Source organism: Chiloscyllium plagiosum, unplaced genomic scaffold (genome assembly GCF_037043375.1).
Source record: "Chiloscyllium plagiosum isolate Xiang-an unplaced genomic scaffold, Cpla_swu_hap1 HiC_scaffold_6, whole genome shotgun sequence".
Taxonomy (NCBI): Eukaryota; Metazoa; Chordata; class Chondrichthyes; order Orectolobiformes; family Hemiscylliidae; genus Chiloscyllium; species Chiloscyllium plagiosum.
This window is the reverse complement of record NW_028270144.1, coordinates 64,334,061-64,353,414: the sequence shown is the minus strand read 5'-3', so window position 1 is coordinate 64,353,414 and position 19,354 is coordinate 64,334,061. Positions and strand designations below refer to the sequence as shown.

The window sequence follows — 19,354 nt, the reverse complement described above, 5'->3', positions numbered from 1 at the left end:
TAATTTGGTTATTAAAGTTAGATCACATGGGATTCAGGGAGAGCTTGCTAACTGGATACAAAATTTACTTAACAGTAGGATACACAGTGTGATGGTGGAAGGTAGTTTTTCGGACAGGAGGACTGTAACTAGCAGTGTTCCACGGGGATTGGTGCTGGGTCAACTGTTGTTTGCCATTTATGTAAACAATTTGGATGAGAATTTCAAAAGCATGGTTAGTAAGTTTGCGGATGACACCAAAATTAGTGGTATAGTCGACAGTAAAGGTTATCTAAGATTACAAAGAGATCTTGATCAACTGGAGGAGCTCCTCCTGCTCTTACCTTCTATGTTTCTATAGGATTAGGGTAATGAGTTGGACTGATCGTGATGATTGGCAGAGCAGGTTCGAAGGGCCAAATGGCCTCCTTCTGCTCCTATTTTCTATTTCTACTCAGGCCAATGGGCCGAGGAATGGCACTGGAGTTTAATTTGGATAAATTCAAAGTGTTACATTTTGATAGGACAGTCAAGGGCAATACTTACACAGTTAATGGTAGGGCCCTGGTTAGTGTTGTTGAACAGAGACCTAGGGGTTTAGGTACGTAGTTCTTTTAAAGTTGCATAACACTTGCCTTAATTGCTCAGGCCACTGAGTTTAGAAGTTGGGGTGTCACAATGGGGTCATACAGGATGTTGGTAAGGTCACTTTTGAAGTACTGTGTACAGTTCTGGTTGCCCTGCTACAGGAAGACATGATTAAAATGGAGATGGTGAAGAAATGATTTACAAGGGTGTTACTAGGATTGAAGGGTTTGAGTTATACGGAAAGGGTGGATAGGCTGGGACGTTTTCACTGGGGCATAGAAGGTTGAGGGTTGATCTTCTAGAGGTTTATAAAATCATAAGAGGTGTCAACAAGGTGATAAATAAAGGTCTTTTCCCTAGGGAGGGGAGTTCAAAACCAGAAGAGATAGTTTTTAAGGTGAGAGGAGAAAAATGTAAATGGGACTTGATGGGCAACTTTTTCCACACAATGGATGGTTTGCAAGAAGTAGATGCAGATATAACTTTTAGAAGACATTTGGACAGGTACATCAAGAGGAAAGGTTTAGAGGGATATGGGCCAAACATAGGTAAATGGGATGCTTAGTTTGGGAAGCTTGGTCAGTATGGACAAGTTGGATCAAAGGGTATACATTATAATTCTATAACTCTATGCTGCTCTTGGATTACTATATCCATATCACCCCTTTCTTTTGTGAATACAGAGACAAAGAATTAATTTAAAATTCTTCCCATATTCTCTGCATCTCCTCAAAGTTCCCATCTTCATCTCTGATAGATCCTACCTTTCTCTTGACTATCCTTTTGCTGTTTATATACTAGAAAAACATCTTTGAGTTTTCATTTACATTGGTTGGTAATATTTTTTCATGTCCTTTATATGATTTCTTTATTTCATTTTTTAATTTGATCTCTGTAGTTTCAATACTCCTCTAGGTTACCTGCAGCGTTGAGATTTTTGGGATAATCATAAGCTTTCTTTTTCTGTTTAATCGTCTGTAACTTTATAGACAACCATAGGAGTTCAGATTTGGCAATTCCATTCTTAATTTTTGGAGTGGACATGTCTGCTTTGTACCCTGAGAATCTCATTTTTTAGTGCCTCCCTCTGATTTATCCCTTAGCAATCCTGTCCAGTCTATTTCAGCCAAATCACTTCTCAGTTTTGTAAAATTTGCTTAATCCCCAGTCGAAAACTTTTACTCCTGATTTATCTCTTCTTTTCCATAATAATACTAAATCTAATCAAACTGTAGTCACTATCTTTGTTATGGTTGCCCAATGTCACTTCACCACCCATTACTGTGGAGAAGGACATGGAAGATATAAAATATGGGAAATAGTTGGTGGCATGTTGAAAAATGTCCACATTACAGAGGAGGAGGTGCTGAATGTCTTGAAATGCATAAAAGTGGATACATGCTCAGGATCTGATCAGGTATACCCTAGAACTCTATGGGAAGCGAGGGAAATGATTGCTGGGTCCCTTGCTGAGATATTTGTACTATCAATAGTCATAGGTGAGGTGCCAGAAGACTGGAGGTTGGCTAACGTGGTGTCACTATTTAAGGAAGGTAGTGAGGAAAACACAGGGAACTATAGACTGGTGAGCTTGACACTGGTGGTGGGCAGAGGGTCAGGATTTACATGTATTTGGAAAGGCAAGGACTGATTAGGCATAGTCAGCATGGCTATGTTTGTGGGAAATCATATCTCATGAACTTGATTACCTCAGAGTACAATGGGATCTTGATCAGATGGGCAATGGGCTGAGGAGTGGCAGATGGAGTTCAATTTAGATGAATGCAAAGTGCTGCGTTTTGGAAACACAAATCAGTGCAGGACTTATACACATAATGTTAATGTTCCTGGGGAGGTTTGCTGAGCAAAGAGACCTTGGAGTGCAGGTTCATTGTTCTTTTAAAGTAGAGTCACAAGTAGATAGGATAGTGAAGAAGGCATTTGATATGCTTTCCTTTATTGGCCGGAGTATTGAGTATAGGAGTTGGGAGGTCATGTTGAGACTGTACAGGACATTGGTTAGGCCACTGTTGGAATATTGCGTGCAATTCTAGTCTTGTTTCTATTGGAAGGATGTTGTGAAACTTGAAAGGATTCAGAAAAGATTTACAATGATGTTGCCACTGTTGGAAGATTTGAAATATAGGGCAAGGCTGAATAGGCTCAGGTTGTGTTCCCTGGAGCATCGGAGGCTGAGGGATGACCATATAGAGATTTATAAAATCAGGAGGGGGACGTATAGGATAAATAGACGAAGTCTTTTCCCTGGGGTGGGAGTGTCCAGACCAGAGAGCATAGGCTTTGGGTGAGAGGGGAAAGACATAAAAGGGACCTAAGGGACAATTTTTTCACACAGAGGGTGGTGCGTGTATGGAATGAGCTGCCAGAAGAAGTGGTGGAGACTGGTGCAATTACTGCATTTAAAAGACATCTGAATGGGTATATGAATAGGAAGGGTTTAGAGGGATATGGGCCAAGTGCTGGCAAATGGGACTAGGTTAAGTTAAGATATCTAGGTAAAAACAATGACTGCAGATGCTGGAAACCAGATTTTGGATTAGTGGTGCTGGAAGAGCACAGCAGTTCAGGCAGCGTTGGAGGAGCAGCAAAATCCTGCTCCTAGGTTAGGATATCTGGTCAGCATGGACGCGTTGGACCAAAGGGTCTGTTTCCATGCTGTACATATCTATGACTCTATTTCCCGAAACTAAATACAGAATCTCCTCTTGTTGGGTTTGTCATGTATTGCTTTAAAAATTTTCCTGGACACAGAGCATTAAGTTTTCACCCTCAATGCCCCTTATATTGTTTGAAACCCAGTCGATACTTGGATAGTTAAAGTCTCCTGCTATTATTACCCTCTTATTCTTACAGGCAGAAACTTTTCTACACATGTTCCTCTATCTTCCTCTCACTATTCGTGGGTCCGTAGTATACTCCTAGTACTGCGACTACTCCTTCTTTATTTCTCAGCTCAACCCATAAAATCTCACTTGTTAACGTGGTTAGGATATCATCCCTTCTCACAACTGTAACTGATTATTTTATCAATATTACTATCCCGCCCTCCTTTTTTGTCACCCACTCTATCCTGCCTGAAAAGTCTCTATCCAGGGTTACTGAGCTGCCAATTGTGCCCCCCCTTTGACCATGTTTCGGTTATAGCAACGGCAACATATTATCATGTGTCTGTCTGTGCCCTTAGATCATTTGCCCTAGTAATGCTCTTTGCACTGAAGGATAAACAGCTCAACCCAATCAATTTCCTTTGCTGCTGCTTTCTAATCCCCATTTCTTTTGTCTTTCTGAGTCATTGACGACATCATTAACTAATGTTCTATCTCCCATTTCCTGATCTGAATCTGACCCACCTAAGCACACACTTTGGTTTCCAATCCTGTACCATACCAATTTAAAACCTCACCAATGGAACCAGTAATAGCCCCTGTGAGGATACTAGTCCTAGCTCCAGTCAGGTGCAACCCATTGGGCTTGTAAAGTTCACATCTTCCACAAAAATGGTCCTAATGCTTCGAATCTAAACTCCTCTCTAGTACACCATTTATCCAGCCATTCATTCATCTGATCTATCCTTTTATTCCTGCTCTTGCTAGCATGTGGCACTGGGAGTAATCCTGAGATTATTACATTTGAGATCCCGCATTTTAATTTATCTAACTTCCTATCTTCGGTTTTCAAGTCCTCATCCCTTTGCTTACCAATGGCATTGGTACCCATGTGTACCATGATTATTGGCTATTCACCCTCTCGCTCCAGAATGTCCTGCAGCTGCTCTGTGACATCCTTCATCCTGGTACCAGGGAGGCAACATGCCATCCTTGATTCACATCTGCGGCCGCAGAAACACCTGTCTGTACCCCTTACTGGTGAATCTTGTATCATTATAATCCTCCAAACCTATCTAGGCCCTATAGTAACTTAAAGCATGTTGTTTGTTTGCTCAATTACATCTGGTTGTCGTATGGCTCATGTTACAGCACCCTGTGTTCAATGGCAGGGTTTCTCAGAGGTGACATCAATCAAGTTTCAAGGTATTTTTATATTTGCCAGTCAAACCTTAAAGCTGATTCCAGGTCTGAAACACATTGAGGATGTTTGGCTGATGTAGTATGAAAGCATCAGGTGACGTGAAAATAATATGAAATTCTGACTGCACCTCTTTTTGTGATTGCACACCAGCTGAAGATTGATTGAATAACATCCTTGCAGTTGTCAAAAGCAACTGGCTAACGCAATGAAGTGTTTAAAATGCCATATGTATATAATCAATGGCACTCTGTACCTATGAGAAACCAGCACAGAGGCAGAAGTCAATACACACTCACATACATCCTGCATATTATCATTCCAAAGAAAGTTGACATATTTCCCAAACCTTGCAAACAATCCATCTGCTATCTTATTAAATCGTTGTGTGTAGTTCAAAAAATTACATCTCTGTGCCTTTGGAGGAAGCAAAGACAAGGAAATTGAGGGCACAGTCATTGGAAATGCGCATGGGCTACAAGAGCCAGCAGGTAACAGGACTATTAGGAAATTGCAGATATCTGTGACTATATGATCTGAACTTTTATAAACACACGCTTCAAGTAAGCCTCTGTCTATAAACACTGTCAGATGGGTGCTGCCTCTTGTGATCTTGATGCCGCTACTTCTCTCTTCTCTGCTGGCTACATACAACCTGCTCGACGGTGGACGCTTGCTGTTGATGATGTTGATTGACTTGGGATGAGGAAGAAAACCAAATTCAGCTAAGGCATCACTCAGCATTGAGTTTTGGCCCAGTTCGGGACCTGGCAGTTTAGCTGCTTTGATCATCCTTGCAGTGATGAAATCAGTGGAGGCAAGAAGCTGCCAAAGAATGGCCACAGTTCCGGTGGCAGAGGTGCAACAAAGGGATTTGAGGTTGGCTGAGTGCTTCATGCTGGCGCTGGACTCAGCTTTAGGGTGGAAGTGATCAGATCCAGGCCCATGGCTAAGACAATTAACAAGGAGGCCCATAATGTTGATCTTTTAACTTTATTTCTTTTTTTAATTTTTAGATTCTATGTCTTGGATTATTTTCTGTGTTTTTAAAATGGCACTGGACAGTCGTGACATGATATTTTACTGTACTTGTAACAAGTACATGTGACAATAAACACATCAAACTAAATAAATCAATTATGATATTCCCTGTGTGAGCATTTCCAACTCTATCAATAAGTCTCTCACAAACAAGAATTTTCACCTACCCAGTTTCTAAAGAAGCAACTGAGAGTGAACATACGCACAAGGAACAAGAGTCAGCCACTCGGCCATTTAAGCCTGCTCCACCATTCAATAAAATCATAGTTGATCTGATTTTAAACTGAACTGAATTTTCATTCAGATTGGGCATTATAATCTTAAACTATTACAATAACCAGCAGACCACTCTCACCTCAGCTTCACTGCCACGTTTCTCAAATCTGGGAAATCCTATTAAATCTACGTTGCAGTCAAATTCCATGATAGTATACAATTGAAATATGCTGACGTTGGAACTGCTTAAAATTTCCCTCAATCACCAACAAATTTTTGAACTGTTCCCATGTTACACTTATTTGCAGAAGAGATATGTAAATAACAAATCAATTTTACTGTACAGAAGAGAGAACTGGTATGTTTCATAGCAAGAGTAAGAAGGACACCTATTATTTCAAAACTAAGAGTCTAAATGGGACAGAGGAGCATAGTTACTCAAGGGTACAGAATCACCAATTACAAAAAGAAATTTTAAAAATTCAGTAATTTTAGGTATAAACATATAAACAAAACTTTGGTTTCATTTTAAATGAATTACATGCTTTTTTTAACTTATAAAGAAATTTGATCAGAATAAACTTGAACTTTAGAGTTCAATACTCAGTTACTTGCTTCATATTGAGAACAAACTTTCGAGTCACTGGGCAAGTTGCAAAATCGATTTATAAGAATACGACCACAATTGACAAGTTCCACCTATCAAGAGAAACTGGACAGGCTGACGTTTTTTCCCCAGAAAAAAGTGGCGAAGAGGTAACTTGACAGTGTTTGGTACAATTGGACTAAAATAGATGGGTGGAGTCTTGTAGTTGAATCCAATGTCCTAATGACAAGACTAGCAGTGAATAGGTCTTCTGCTAAGTGCGCTGGCCATGCACAATCAAGGGGGTGGCCAGTCATTTGGATATTCAGAGTTGATAGACTTGGTCAGTTGAGACATAGGGGAGGCAGGGGGTTGAGGACTCCACCATTACCCCACCATATCAGAGAGCCAAGCTTCATATGTATATGGCAACCCAACAGATATCCGTTTCCTGCCCTAGCAGATTACAATATATATCAATGATTTAGATTTGAGGACCAGTGAGGCAATGGCTTAATGGTATTATCACTAGACTGTTAACCCAGGGACATAGGTTCGAATCCCACCATGGCAGATGGTGGAGTTTGAATTCAATAAATGTGTGGAATTAAAGATGACCAGGAATCCATTGTTGATTGTTGGAAAAACCTATCTGGTTCACTCGTGTCCTTCAAGGAAAGAAACTACCATCCTTACCTGGTCTGGCCTACATGTCACTCCCACATGTTGATGATTCTTAACTGACCTCTGGGCAACTAAGGATGGGCAATAAATACTAGTCTAGCCAGCAACACTCTTGTCCCTGGCTGAATATAAACAAAAACAGGAGGCTCTCTTGCAGTACAGTGGTAGCATCCCTATACCTGGACCAAGAGGCTGGGTTCAAGTCCTACCTGCTCCAGAGAAGTGTAATAATATCTCTGAACAGGTTGATGAGAAAAATAGCTAAAATAAAAACAATTTAAAAAAAAACATTAGATTTGATGACCAAGGGCTCTTGTGGTGCAATGGTAGTGTCCCAGCCCCTGGATCTGATAGGTCTGCATAGATGGCCCAGCTGCTCCAGAGGTATGTAATAACATCTCTGAACATGTTGATTAGAACATAGGTTAAATTTTTTAAAACATTAGATTTGACATCCAAGGGTTCTTGTGGCACAGTGATAGTGTCCCTATCACTGTATCAGGAGACCTGTTCAAGTCCCATCTACTCCAGAGATGTGTCATAACATCTCTGAACAGGTTGATTAGAAAATATGTAGATTTATTGACTAATGTTCTCTTGAGGCGTAGTGGTAGTGTCCCTACACCTGGACCGAGGGGCCCGGGTTTAAGTCCTATCTACTCCAGAGGTGTGTAATTACACCTCTAAATAGATTGATTAGAAGAATAGGTTAATTTTTTAAAAATTAAATTTGATGACCAGGCCAGTAAATTGTGGTGTAGTGGGAATGTCACTGCTTTAATGATCCAGAGGCACCGGTTGGTGCTCTAGGGACATGGGTTGAAATCCAAGGTCACGTTTGAATATAAAAAATAAAATATAGATTTGGCGACCAAATGTAATATCCCCAAATTTGCAGGTTGATATAAAGGTAAATGGGAATGTGTGCTATGAGTAAGGTGTAGAACACTTTCAGGAGGATTTGGACAGGTTTAGTGAAAGGGAAATAACATGGGCTGATAAAGACTATGTGGAAAAAAATTATCCACTTTAGTAGGAGAAAAAAATGTACAGAGTATTGCTTAAATGGTAAGAGGTTGAAAAGTGTAGATGTACAAGGTGTCCTTGTTGAAACTGAAAGAAAAAAATAACGAGACAAAGATTAGTGGTAAGATAGAAGATTGAGAAAGTTTTAAAACCAGTAAAAGATAACCAAAAGAATAAAGTGGGAAAAAATAAACTTTGATGGTAAACTTCTAAATACTACCTCGACAGAACAGCAAAGGTTTCTTTAAATGTATAAAAAGGAAGAGAAAAGCCAAAGCAAGAATAGGCCCCTTAGAGATGAGGCTGGGGAACTAACAACAGGGAGAAAGTGAGGTCTGCAGACGCTGGAGATCAAAGCTGAAACTTTATTGCTGGAACAGCACAGCAGGTCAGGCAGCATCTAGGGAACAGAAGATTCGACGTTTCGGGCACATGCCCTTCTTCAGGAATTCTGAAGAAGGGCATGTGCCCGAAACGTCAAATCTTCTGTTCCCTAGATGCTGAACTAACAACAGGGAATCAGGAAATGGTTGAGAAGTTATATAAATATGTTACATTTGTCTTCATAGTAGGAGATACCAAATATTCAATAATCAGAAGTCAGGAGTTGGGGAGGAAACAAATAAAATAACTATTACAAGAGAAAAATGTGCCAGGAAAACTAAAAGTCACCTGGATCTGATGGGATGTAACCTTGGATATTAAAAAAAGTAATGCACTATACACTAATAGCAATCTTCCAAGAATCCTCAGATCTTACGGAAGTCCCAGAGGTTCGGAAAACTGCCAATGTAACATCTTTATTGTAAAAGAAAGGAAACTTAAAAAAATGGCAACAAAAGGCCAGTTCTGTGGACATTTGTTATTGGGAAACTGTTAAGCGTTCATTATAAAGGATGCATAACGCTCTACACCCTTCCTATTCATATATCCATCGAGATGCCTTTTAAATCTTGTAATTGTACCAACCTCCAACACTTCTTCTGGCAGCTCATTCCACACATGCACCATCCTCTGCATGAAAAGGTTGCCTGTTAGGTCCCTTTTAAATTCTTTCCCTCACACCTTAAATCTATACCCTCTAGTTTTGGACTATCCTGCCAAAAAGACCTTGACTATTCATCCTATCCATGCTCCTCATGATTTTATAAGTTGCTATAAGACCACCCCTCAGCCTCCAATGCTCCATGGAAAATAGGTCCAGCCAAGTCAGCCTTTCCCTATCGCTCAAACCCCCTAACCCTGGCAACATCCTTTTAAATTCTTTCTGAACCCTTTCCAGTTCCATAACATTCTTCCTATAGCAGGGAGACCAGAATTGAATGCGTATTCCAAAAGTGACCTAACCAGTGTCCTGTACAATTGCAACATGATCTCCCAACATTCAGTGCACTCACCAAAAAAGGCAAGCCTACCAATCGCCTTCTTCACTATCCTCTCTATCTGAGACTCCACTTTCAAGGAACTATGAATGTGCACTCCAAAGTCTCTTTGTTCAAAAACAGTCCCCAGGATCTCACCATTAAGTGTATAAATCCTGCCCTGATTTGCTCTACCGAATGAATGATGCATCTTATATTTGTTTAAATGATAAGAGATAGAGGGGAACTTACAGAGAATTGGGATAAGGGGACACTTTCAGGACAGCAACCCATAAAATGTGGTATGCCATAGTGATTAATCCTTGGACAATAATTATTTACAATACATATTAATGGATTGGATAAGGCAAGTTAATATACTGTAGCCAAGATTGTGGCTGACACAAGGTAGGTGGGAAGGCAAGGGGATGACACAAAACATCTGCAAAGGAATATTGACAATATAAGTGAGCGGGGGGAAACTTGACAGGAAGAACAGAGGAGCTGAATATTATTTAAGTGGAAAAGCGTGTAGAAAGCTATGGAACTGAGGGATTTGGGAATCCTCATCCATCAATCACAAAAACCTACAATCCAAATTGAACAGGTAATAGTGAAGGCAAATGGAATGATGGCCTTTGTTTCAAAGGGAATGGAATACAAAGCTAGGGAGGTTTTGCTAAAATTATTCAAGTCACTAGTCAGACCTAAGCTGGAATACTGTGAACAATTATGGGTTCCTTATCAAATGCACGATGTACAGATATTAGAGGCAGTCTAGAGAAGGTTCACTAGGCTGATATCAAAATGGACAGACTGTCTTACGCGAAGTGGAGTCCCACCAACCAAATAAGGATTATTCATCATTCTTCTACAACTCAGAGTAACTCAAATATCAATGTCATTCCTTACACACTACTTCAGCCATGACACCTCTCTTCTTTGTCTTACAAGTACTAGTGGAATCCACAATCTTTGCAAAGGACTGGCCTAGTGTGCCAGAAGCCACCTTTCGACCACTGAGAAGGAGAGTACAAATGAAGGGAGAATCAGAAGGACTATCTCCTTCAACCTCCAACAACTCAAATTCTGAGACCTTAGTGGAAATATTAGCCTTAGAAAATTTGGGAGCACAAGATGGTGAATACCATACTGCAGTAGCTTCATGCCTAACTAAAGGAAAAATGTCCCAGGCCACTGGCACACAGAAAGCTGCTGGAGGACAGGCACCTACTCAGACACGGCAGAGACAACCCAATGATGTTGTCAGTCAGCGACTGCATCCCCAGGGAGAAAAGGAGCAGAAGATAAATATTGCCTAGGCTTCAGGAATTCAGCTACATTATGAAGTCCAAACTGCTCTGTTTGTCTGCTTATGTGGACAGGTTAATGGCTGCCAGGTCCAGAACCCACTGGAGAGGCACATAAACCTGCACACCATCACACAAGCCTTTGGTCGTCAAGACTAAAGTCTAGGCGTTAAGAGAGATGGGAAACCTGGCAGGCAGTGCACATGCCTTTCCTCATATGGAGACACAATAGTAATAGCAGGCACCTGCACAGGAGGAGACTCCGGAGGTGGCAAGTATGTTTATGCATTATCCAGCTCCTTGAAACCAGACTGCTCTTGATCCTGGACAAACAGTTCACTTGCATGACCACCTTCCAATCTATACTTTATCTTAGAACCCCTACTAATTAAGGTTGACCCTTTCACAATTATCATCCCTCCTTCCCCCAGCCTATAGCTCCTAATGAATAGGTTCCTGAGTCTCTTTCCGATAGCAGCAAGCCTCCTCGTCTCCCCACCAACTCCACCACTCCTCTTAATTTTTCAGGATGAAACTCACTATTGTGGCCAATATCTTGGACCGGTATTAAAGACTGCCTTTAACTACTGTGCCAGCACTCCCTGACTAATTATTGCCTCAGTGGTCTTCAATGAGGACTACACCCTTAAGTTTTTGAAATATTGCTGCCTACATGGTGCAAGTGTTATATTAATGCAGCACACTGCCTTAATAAAATCAGGGGAACCCTCTTGACTGAGGACCGCTGACAAGCAAGGTAACTACATTAAATAAAACAAAGAACTGTGGGTGCTGAAGAGCTGAAACAAAAACAGACACTGGAGAAACTCAACAGGTCTGGCCTCATCTGTGAAGAGAAAGCAGAGTTAATAGTTTGTATAAAATGACCCTTTTTGAGAACTGGTAGTAGCTATAAAAAGATGCTATTTACACTAATGTCATGATCCAGGAGCAGGTTGGGAGGATGAGTGGATAGGTAGAATCTGAGCCCAAAGAGAGAGAAAGAAAGTTAGGCCATGAGGAATGACTCTTAGTTAGTTAGGAGAGAAGAAAAACTGAAAACGGGGAAACTGAGTAGGTGAACATGTGTTGGATATGCCGAGTTGTTGGACTGCTACTTGTTGCTCTGATAAAAAATGTGCATATCCTGAAATTAATCCAAAAGGTTTGACAGGTTGCTGGGCAACAACTGAGCCACATTCTTAAGGTGGTGCTGGAAAAGCACAGCAGGTCAGGCAGCATCCAAGGAGCAGGAGAGTCGATGTTTCAGGCATAAGCCCTTCATCAGGAATGTTCTTAAGGGACCATGTGTGACTGCGTGTTCAGGATTTGAAGTCTTTTGCAACTATATTGGCATGACACAAATGAGAAAACCATGACAGCAAGCATTTTCATTTTCCAATTAAATCACAGCTTTCTGCATACATATGCTATGAACCTGGCCAAACCCCCTCAAAATATATTAAGAAGGCAGCCTAGACGCTAATTTTCTCTTATTTAAAAGGCAAGTGTCAGAGCTTGCATTCCGAATGCAATTTGATTGGTCAAACTACCAGTCTTGAAGAAACACACTTTATTCATGCACTGTAGTTAAAAGATAATAAAAGGAAGACGATATCAGAATAAATTAACTCTATTGCAAAACAGAACAACAGGTTATTTAACTATTGAACTGCAACTGTTCCAATATAGTAACATCCCATAAATACAAACTTTGGTAAAGGCAAATTCAGTAAAATAGATTTTCTCACATGCAATTCTCCAGTCCAGGAGGAAAAGACATCAACATCAGAGTGTAGCAGGAAGACATGTACTACAGCTTCCAACCCAGCAACTGCTGCAAGCTAAAATTAAAAGTCCTTGTTCTCGGGAACCTTGACTCCACCCATTCAGGTGCCACTATTGTTCCAATATTTTAAAAAGCCCAAGGCCTCACAAGTTGTTTACTTTATTGACTTGAGCAGACTGATTGGTGCCTTTGTCTCAATCTTTCTTCATAATAAAGAAAAGGACAAAATAATCTCTTAAAGACACTGTATCATCACACACAGGCTGAAAAAAAATTAGTAATTCGTTATTTACATACTGAGATATGTCTGAATCTAAGGGTATAATAATGTAACTAACCTAATCACTGGTGCAGCACATTAGCATGTATCAGTGCAAGTCCCAAGTCTCAGTCCCATGTCCTTACCCCAATCCCCACACACCAGGCCTTGAGAAAGCTCAAATAAAAGGAGCAAATCTAAACCTTAGTCTGACAAGGAAGTGAAGTGAAGTAACTGACTTGATGGTGAGAAATGGAATACAAATCATGGTTCTCCAGGAAACAAATTTGAAGGGTAGCAAAGCAAGAAAAATTGACAAGGAATATAAATGTTACAGCTAATGGCAGAATGGGAAAAGAAACTGTACTGGAACAGTAATCATAGAAAGAAATCATAGAAACTCTGCAGTGTGGAAACAGGTCATTTGGCCCAACAAGCCCACACCGACCAAACGAAGAGTAACCCACCCAGACCCATTTCCCAACCCTATTGCTCCAGATTTACCCCTTTCTAATATACCTAACCTACAGATCCCTGAACACTATGGGCAATTTAGCATGGCCAATTCACCTAACCTGTATACCTTTGGATTGTGGGAGGAAACCAGAGTACCCGGAGGAAACACACACAGACACAGGGAGAATGTGCAAACTCCACACCTGAGTCGCCAGAGGCTGGAAACGAACCCAACTCCCTGACCTGTGAGGCAGCAATGTTACGCACTGAACCACCATGACGTAGATCAAAGTGAAGGTGTGAAGATTATAGATGGAGACTTTGGAGAAAGTGAGTAGTTTCATGTGCTTGGTCAGGACTTGGAGATGCCGGTGTTGGACTGGGGTGTACAACACATACACACACACACCCACATGCAACATATAAGTTTGTGGGGTGAATTTGTACTTGCAGAGTTACATTGTACTTAGCTCAAAAACTGCATGAATTCATGTAAAACTCTGTTACCTCACTTTTTAGATTAGAATCAATCTAAACATCATGGCATAGACACAGAACACAGGGGGTTAACACCTTCAACATATTGACTAGCTAACACCAATTGTTACAGTTAACCTGAGAATGCAACTTTTAAAAAAGTTTTGTGATTTACACGTGAAAGAAGTGAAACTATCATGGTATTCGAACAGATGAAATAATCAATAGACAATCAAGGTATTTTTCAATGTATAACTTCAGTTACATCACATTGTAAACTTTTTCTATAAATTCTGTGCCTTACAATTATGTCCTCCAAACCACCTGATGAAGGAGTGGCGCTCCAAAAGCTAGTGTGCTTCCAATTAAACCTGTTGGACTATAACCTGATGTTGTGTGATTTTTTTAACCATGTACTTGGTGTCAGTGCTGGTGAAAGATAGAAGCGAGGAAATAGAAATTAAGCAAATTTTGCTTTAGTTAGAGTACTGGAAAAAGTATTGTGGAGTGTTATGTAATCAAGAAGGGATTGAAATGGCATGGCCATCTGCTGTCAAGATTCAGAGAGAGACTGAGAGCAAGGAAATGTGGTGAGGTCAGTAATGAATGGCAAGAAATGGAACTGGAAGGCTTAAGGCCAGATGGAAAGGTGTGATGGTGACAGACTTAAAAACAATAATATTTGAAGAGGAATGACTGACTATGGCAGGGCAAGATAATCAGCAAGTATTGTGGTGACCCCAGGTGGCCAGTAGAAGAAAGAAACTGTCACTTAATCACAATGAATAATTCATCGGGATCTAAACAAAATGAAATCAAGCTTTGCATTTTGCTGTTTACAATTGCTTGACCTGATGTAAGCCAAACACTAGACAGTATTTAAAGTGAGATTTTAACTCATTCAAAACTCATTCACTAGCAGAGTCAAAATCAGGATTGAAGCCTCACCAGTCTTAACTCAAAACAAACTGTTAATTAAAATACTGTGCTTATAATTGGATTTCTGTTTTGCTGTAAAGCTAGAAATATTAACTTATTGATTTCTTTGAAGGTCTTATTGAGCTGAGAGAGTGGCAGCAGAATTTGCATGAAGAAAACTCAATATTGTTTCCTAGAGTGGTTAGTAACAGCATTAATCATCTAAACTGAGTGATACAATTCTGAACAAACTTACAGCAATAACTCAAGATTAAGATTTAAAGGATTAAAAAAAATCACTCACAGTGTGTAATATCAGGAGGTCCATAAGGGTCATTTATGTAAACAGTAGCAGGTTTTGCAACCTTAAGATATACCACATCTGCTGTGTGTTTCAGCACCGCTACAGCTTCTTCATGTGCTATTTCTTCCAAGCTGTAGTTATTTACCTTTAAAGGAGAGGTTCAATATTGAAATTGAATTACTTTCTTAATTGTATTTATTGGTTGGTGTGCTGCATTTATGAGAATATATAAATAAGCTGCATAAAATTCCTTCCTGAATTTGCATGCCATGCAAAGCAGTAAATATCAGTTTCATGTATAACAACATAAGAATTCAACTTTCTTTAAAAGGAAATTCTCAAGTAGCACCAATATCTGGGACTCTACTTCAGCAGATGAGTCAATAATCTAACATGTTAGCCAGGGATTTATGACCTATTGGAGTGAAATGACAGGGAATCATTCCCAGCACCTACATGCCCCCATCCTCACTGCATTTTACCCAAACAGGAAGGAGTCAGGCAACTCACCCACCTTTTGGCCAATCAAGACCCTCAAGTGGTCAATTAGTGGAAAATTAAGAGTGTCTTATGAAGGCCTCTAGAATTTTACCTGGGCTGAAGAGGTTAGCACCAAGTGGAGCCCAGTAATTTTCATTGCGCAGGCTGGCAGCTGGGAAGAGGGTGGGTACCTCTTTTAAGGGCCGAATTTACCCACCAGAGGCCCCACAATTTCTTCCCACACCTGTGTTTTCTCTCTGCTCTGCCCAACAAAATCCAAAAGCTTGCCATCATTTCTAGCCTTGCCAGCCTGGGTTGCATTTGGTGCCATTGACAATAACCACAGGGACTGGGTGCAGTCTAACAGTGGTCATTGCTACCAGTGGCAGTTCACTGCTGAGGCCAGAGAACTGCCACATGGGTTATGGGTAGTTATAGGTAGGTCAATTAATGAATGAAGGAAAATCTTTGCACAAGATACTGAAAGAATGTCAACAACCGTGGAATCCTACTCGAATCTTTAATATCAAGGTCACTAAGGTAGGTCCTGTAATCATGCTTCACATTGAAGGTATAGGTTCCTGGCTGCTGCTTTAACTGGGAAACATTTTGTGATGTTCTGAAGAAGTTAAAGTAGCTGGATAAATAAGAGTAATTTTTCTCCTGAATGGGAGTTTTGACCTTTACCAGAGGATGGAACCTATTTTGGAGAAAAAAAATCCAGTCTTCAATGGTCTACTAATCTTGTTAGTTTTGCAACACTAAATGCAAAATGCCTTCTTACATCTTACTTGTTGTATCCTACCTAATTGTGCACAAAACTCTAAAATCAGAAATTGCTGGAGAATCAGAGGTAATGTTTTGAGTCCAGTGACCCTTTCCCAGAATTATTCTGAAGGAGGGTCCCTGAGCTCAAAATGTTAACTACACTTTCTCTCCCTCGATGCTGCCAGATCTGCTGAGTTTCTCCAGCAATTTTTGTTCTGTTTCAGATTTCCAGCATCTGCAGTTCTTTGATTTATTGTATTCAAAATGTAATAATGTTCTTCAAAAAAATAAGATTCATTACCATAAGCAGTCGATCCCCAATTTGTAATGTTCCATCTCTCTGTGCAGCTCCTCCATCAATTATTTTTGTAACATATATACTATTATCTCCTGGAATATGTTGATTACCCACACCACCAGCAATACTGAATCCCAATCCTACAAAATAAAAAAAGATACCATTTAGAAAATACAATTCATGCAATTTTTAGTTTTCCATCAAGTTTTACTGTAAATTTCTTATATCTCAGAGAGACATGACATTTGCACTAGTTTCTATTTGCATTTGTATCCTAATAATGCTATTTTATGTCTACACCATGCTTCAGCTCTAGATTCTCACATTCTTTCAGCTTTGTTTACATTTGATTGTGTACCAACCAGGGTTACCAATGAAGAATACCAATAGTGAACAAACAACAGAACAATTAACACTACAAAGCTTATTTAAAATTGTCAGGATCAAGCCTTTAGATAGTTCTAGCAATAAAGCAATGCTATTGATCATTATTATATCAACACTTTTCCTTGAGATGTTTTAACAAATGACTAAACTTTCAGACTAGTTTAATTATTTTGTTGAATATATTACAACACCTAAAATATATCCTTTAACATGTCCTTTTTTTCCCAAAATACTTCACCATCTTCTAAAAGTATATTTAAAATGGAATTCCAAAAGGGGACTGCAAGCTCCTTCAGTAATAGCGGAGTGAAAGAACCATCAGAAATACAAAGGGTATGGTGAAGTCTATAAGCCTGAGGAATTGTTGCAATAATGTGGGTTGGAAAAATTTGAGGATGAGGATTTGAAACTAAATGTGCTGCAAGAAAGGAAGCTAATGTCAGTCAGTGGTGCTAAAGGCAATGGATAAATAATACTTAGTACAAAGCATAATTTGAATTTTGCACTTTGGACAAGTGAAAGTTTAAGAAGAGTTGAGGAAAGAACACTGTTGAGCAAGACGCAAAGTGTAGAGGGGAAGAAAGTTGCAAAACATTTTGCAGCAGTAATTATAACTGGGATAGGAACACAGATGATATGCTGTGGTGATTGAAGGTATTAACCTTTGATGAAGGCTAGAAAAACAAAAATCTAAAAATTATTATTTTCGTCTTCCTATTTCAAAATAGGTGTTTTTATAAAAGCTACACCAAATACAAATCCACAAACAGGACTGCACGGGCAAACCCATTGTTTCTGCCTGCTCCTGCCCCAGAGAACTTATCTCTTCCTACCTTGATTCAGTCTTTTCGTCCCTGGTCCAATCCTTGCCTATTTACATGCACAATTACTCCGATGTTTTATCCCACTTTTGGCATTTCCAGTTTGCAGGCACCAGCTGCCTCCTTTTTTACCATGGACGCGCAATCCCTTTGCACGTCCAACCCACATCAGGATGGTCTCAGGGCTCTCCGCTTCTGCTTGGCCAAGCTTGTCCTCACCCTGACAAACTTCTATTTTAATTCCACTCATTTTCTTCAGGTCAGAGGTGTGGGCATGGATACATGCAAGGGCCCTAGTTATGCCTGTCTCTTCGTGGGGAACGTGGAACATTCCCTGTTTCAATCTTATTCTGGCCCCCACCCACAACTCTTCCTCCGATACCATGTGTGCTGCTTCTCTCTCTCGTTCTGAATTAGAAAAGTTAATTGATTTTGTTCCAATTTCCATTCCTCCCTCACTTTCACCTGGTCTACCTCTGACTCCTCCCTTCCCTTCCTCGACATCTCTGTTTCCATTTCTAGTGATAGTCTAGCCACTATTATCCACTATAAATCCACTGACTATACATCCGCACACCTTGCTTGCTGTAAAGTCTCCATTCCATTCTCCCAGTTTCTCCGCCTCCATCGCATGTGTTCCGATGAGGCCAACTTCGACAAGAGCCTCCAAAATGCCCACCTTCTTCCTTAACTGAGGATTCCCCAGCACCGTTCTTGACATGGTTCTAAACTGGGTCCAACACATCTCCTGCATTTCCACCCTCACCCCCCTCTCTTCCCAACAGAGATTAGGTTCACCTTGTCCTTACTTACCATCCAATAGCATCCACATCCAGAATTCATCAGCCACCACTTCTGCCACCTCCAGATAGGTGTCACAATCAGACACATGTTCTCCTCCTCTCCTTATCTGCCTTCCACAGGGACTGTTCCTCCAGGACATCAAGGTCCACTTCTCCTTCACTCCCAACAACCCTCACAGCCCCACAACACCTTCCCCTGCAAGAACCTACCCACTTACCTCCCCCTCCTCAATATTTAAGGGGCCAAACATATCTTCCATGTGAACCTGCACTTCACATAATCTAGTCGACTGCATTCATTGCTCACAATGTAGTCTCCCCTAACTTGGGGAAACAAAGTGTAGACCGCTTTGCAGAAGGTGGGCGGCACGGCGGCACAGTGGTTAGCACTGCTGCCTCACAGCGCCAGAGACCCGGGTTCAATTCCCGACTCAGGCGACTGACTGTGTGGAGTTTGCACATTCTCCCCGTGTCTGCGTGGGTTTCCTCCGGGTGCTCCGGTTTCCTCCCACAGTCCAAAGATGTGCAGGTCAGATGAATTGGCTATGCTAAATTGCCTGTAGTGTTAGGTAAGGGTAAATATAGGGGTATGGGTGGGTTGAGCTTCGGCGGGTCGGTGTGGACTTGTTGGGCCGAAGGGCCTGTTTCCACACTGTAAGTAATCTAATCTAATCTAATCTACACTCAGCCCACAAAAAAAACTGAGCTTCCAGTTGCCTACCACTTTAAAACACCAGTCTGTTCCCTGGCTAACAT

At 40.6% G+C, this 19,354-nt stretch overlaps 1 protein-coding gene across 9 annotated transcripts in view; it reads right to left on the bottom strand.

The window, feature by feature from the left end:
• Nucleotides 1-19,354, bottom strand: part of dlg2 (discs, large homolog 2 (Drosophila)) — a 1,025,979-nt gene that overhangs the window by 461,668 nt on the left and 544,957 nt on the right. For all 9 annotated transcript variants that reach the window (XM_043691613.2, XM_043691616.2, XM_087988059.1 and 6 more), the window contains 2 exons: nt 16,591-16,727; nt 15,042-15,186 (listed from right to left, as the gene is read on the bottom strand). In XM_043691613.2, the coding sequence (XP_043547548.2) occupies nt 15,042-15,186; nt 16,591-16,727 (282 nt within the window). The remainder of the gene's footprint in view (nt 1-15,041; nt 15,187-16,590; nt 16,728-19,354) is intronic.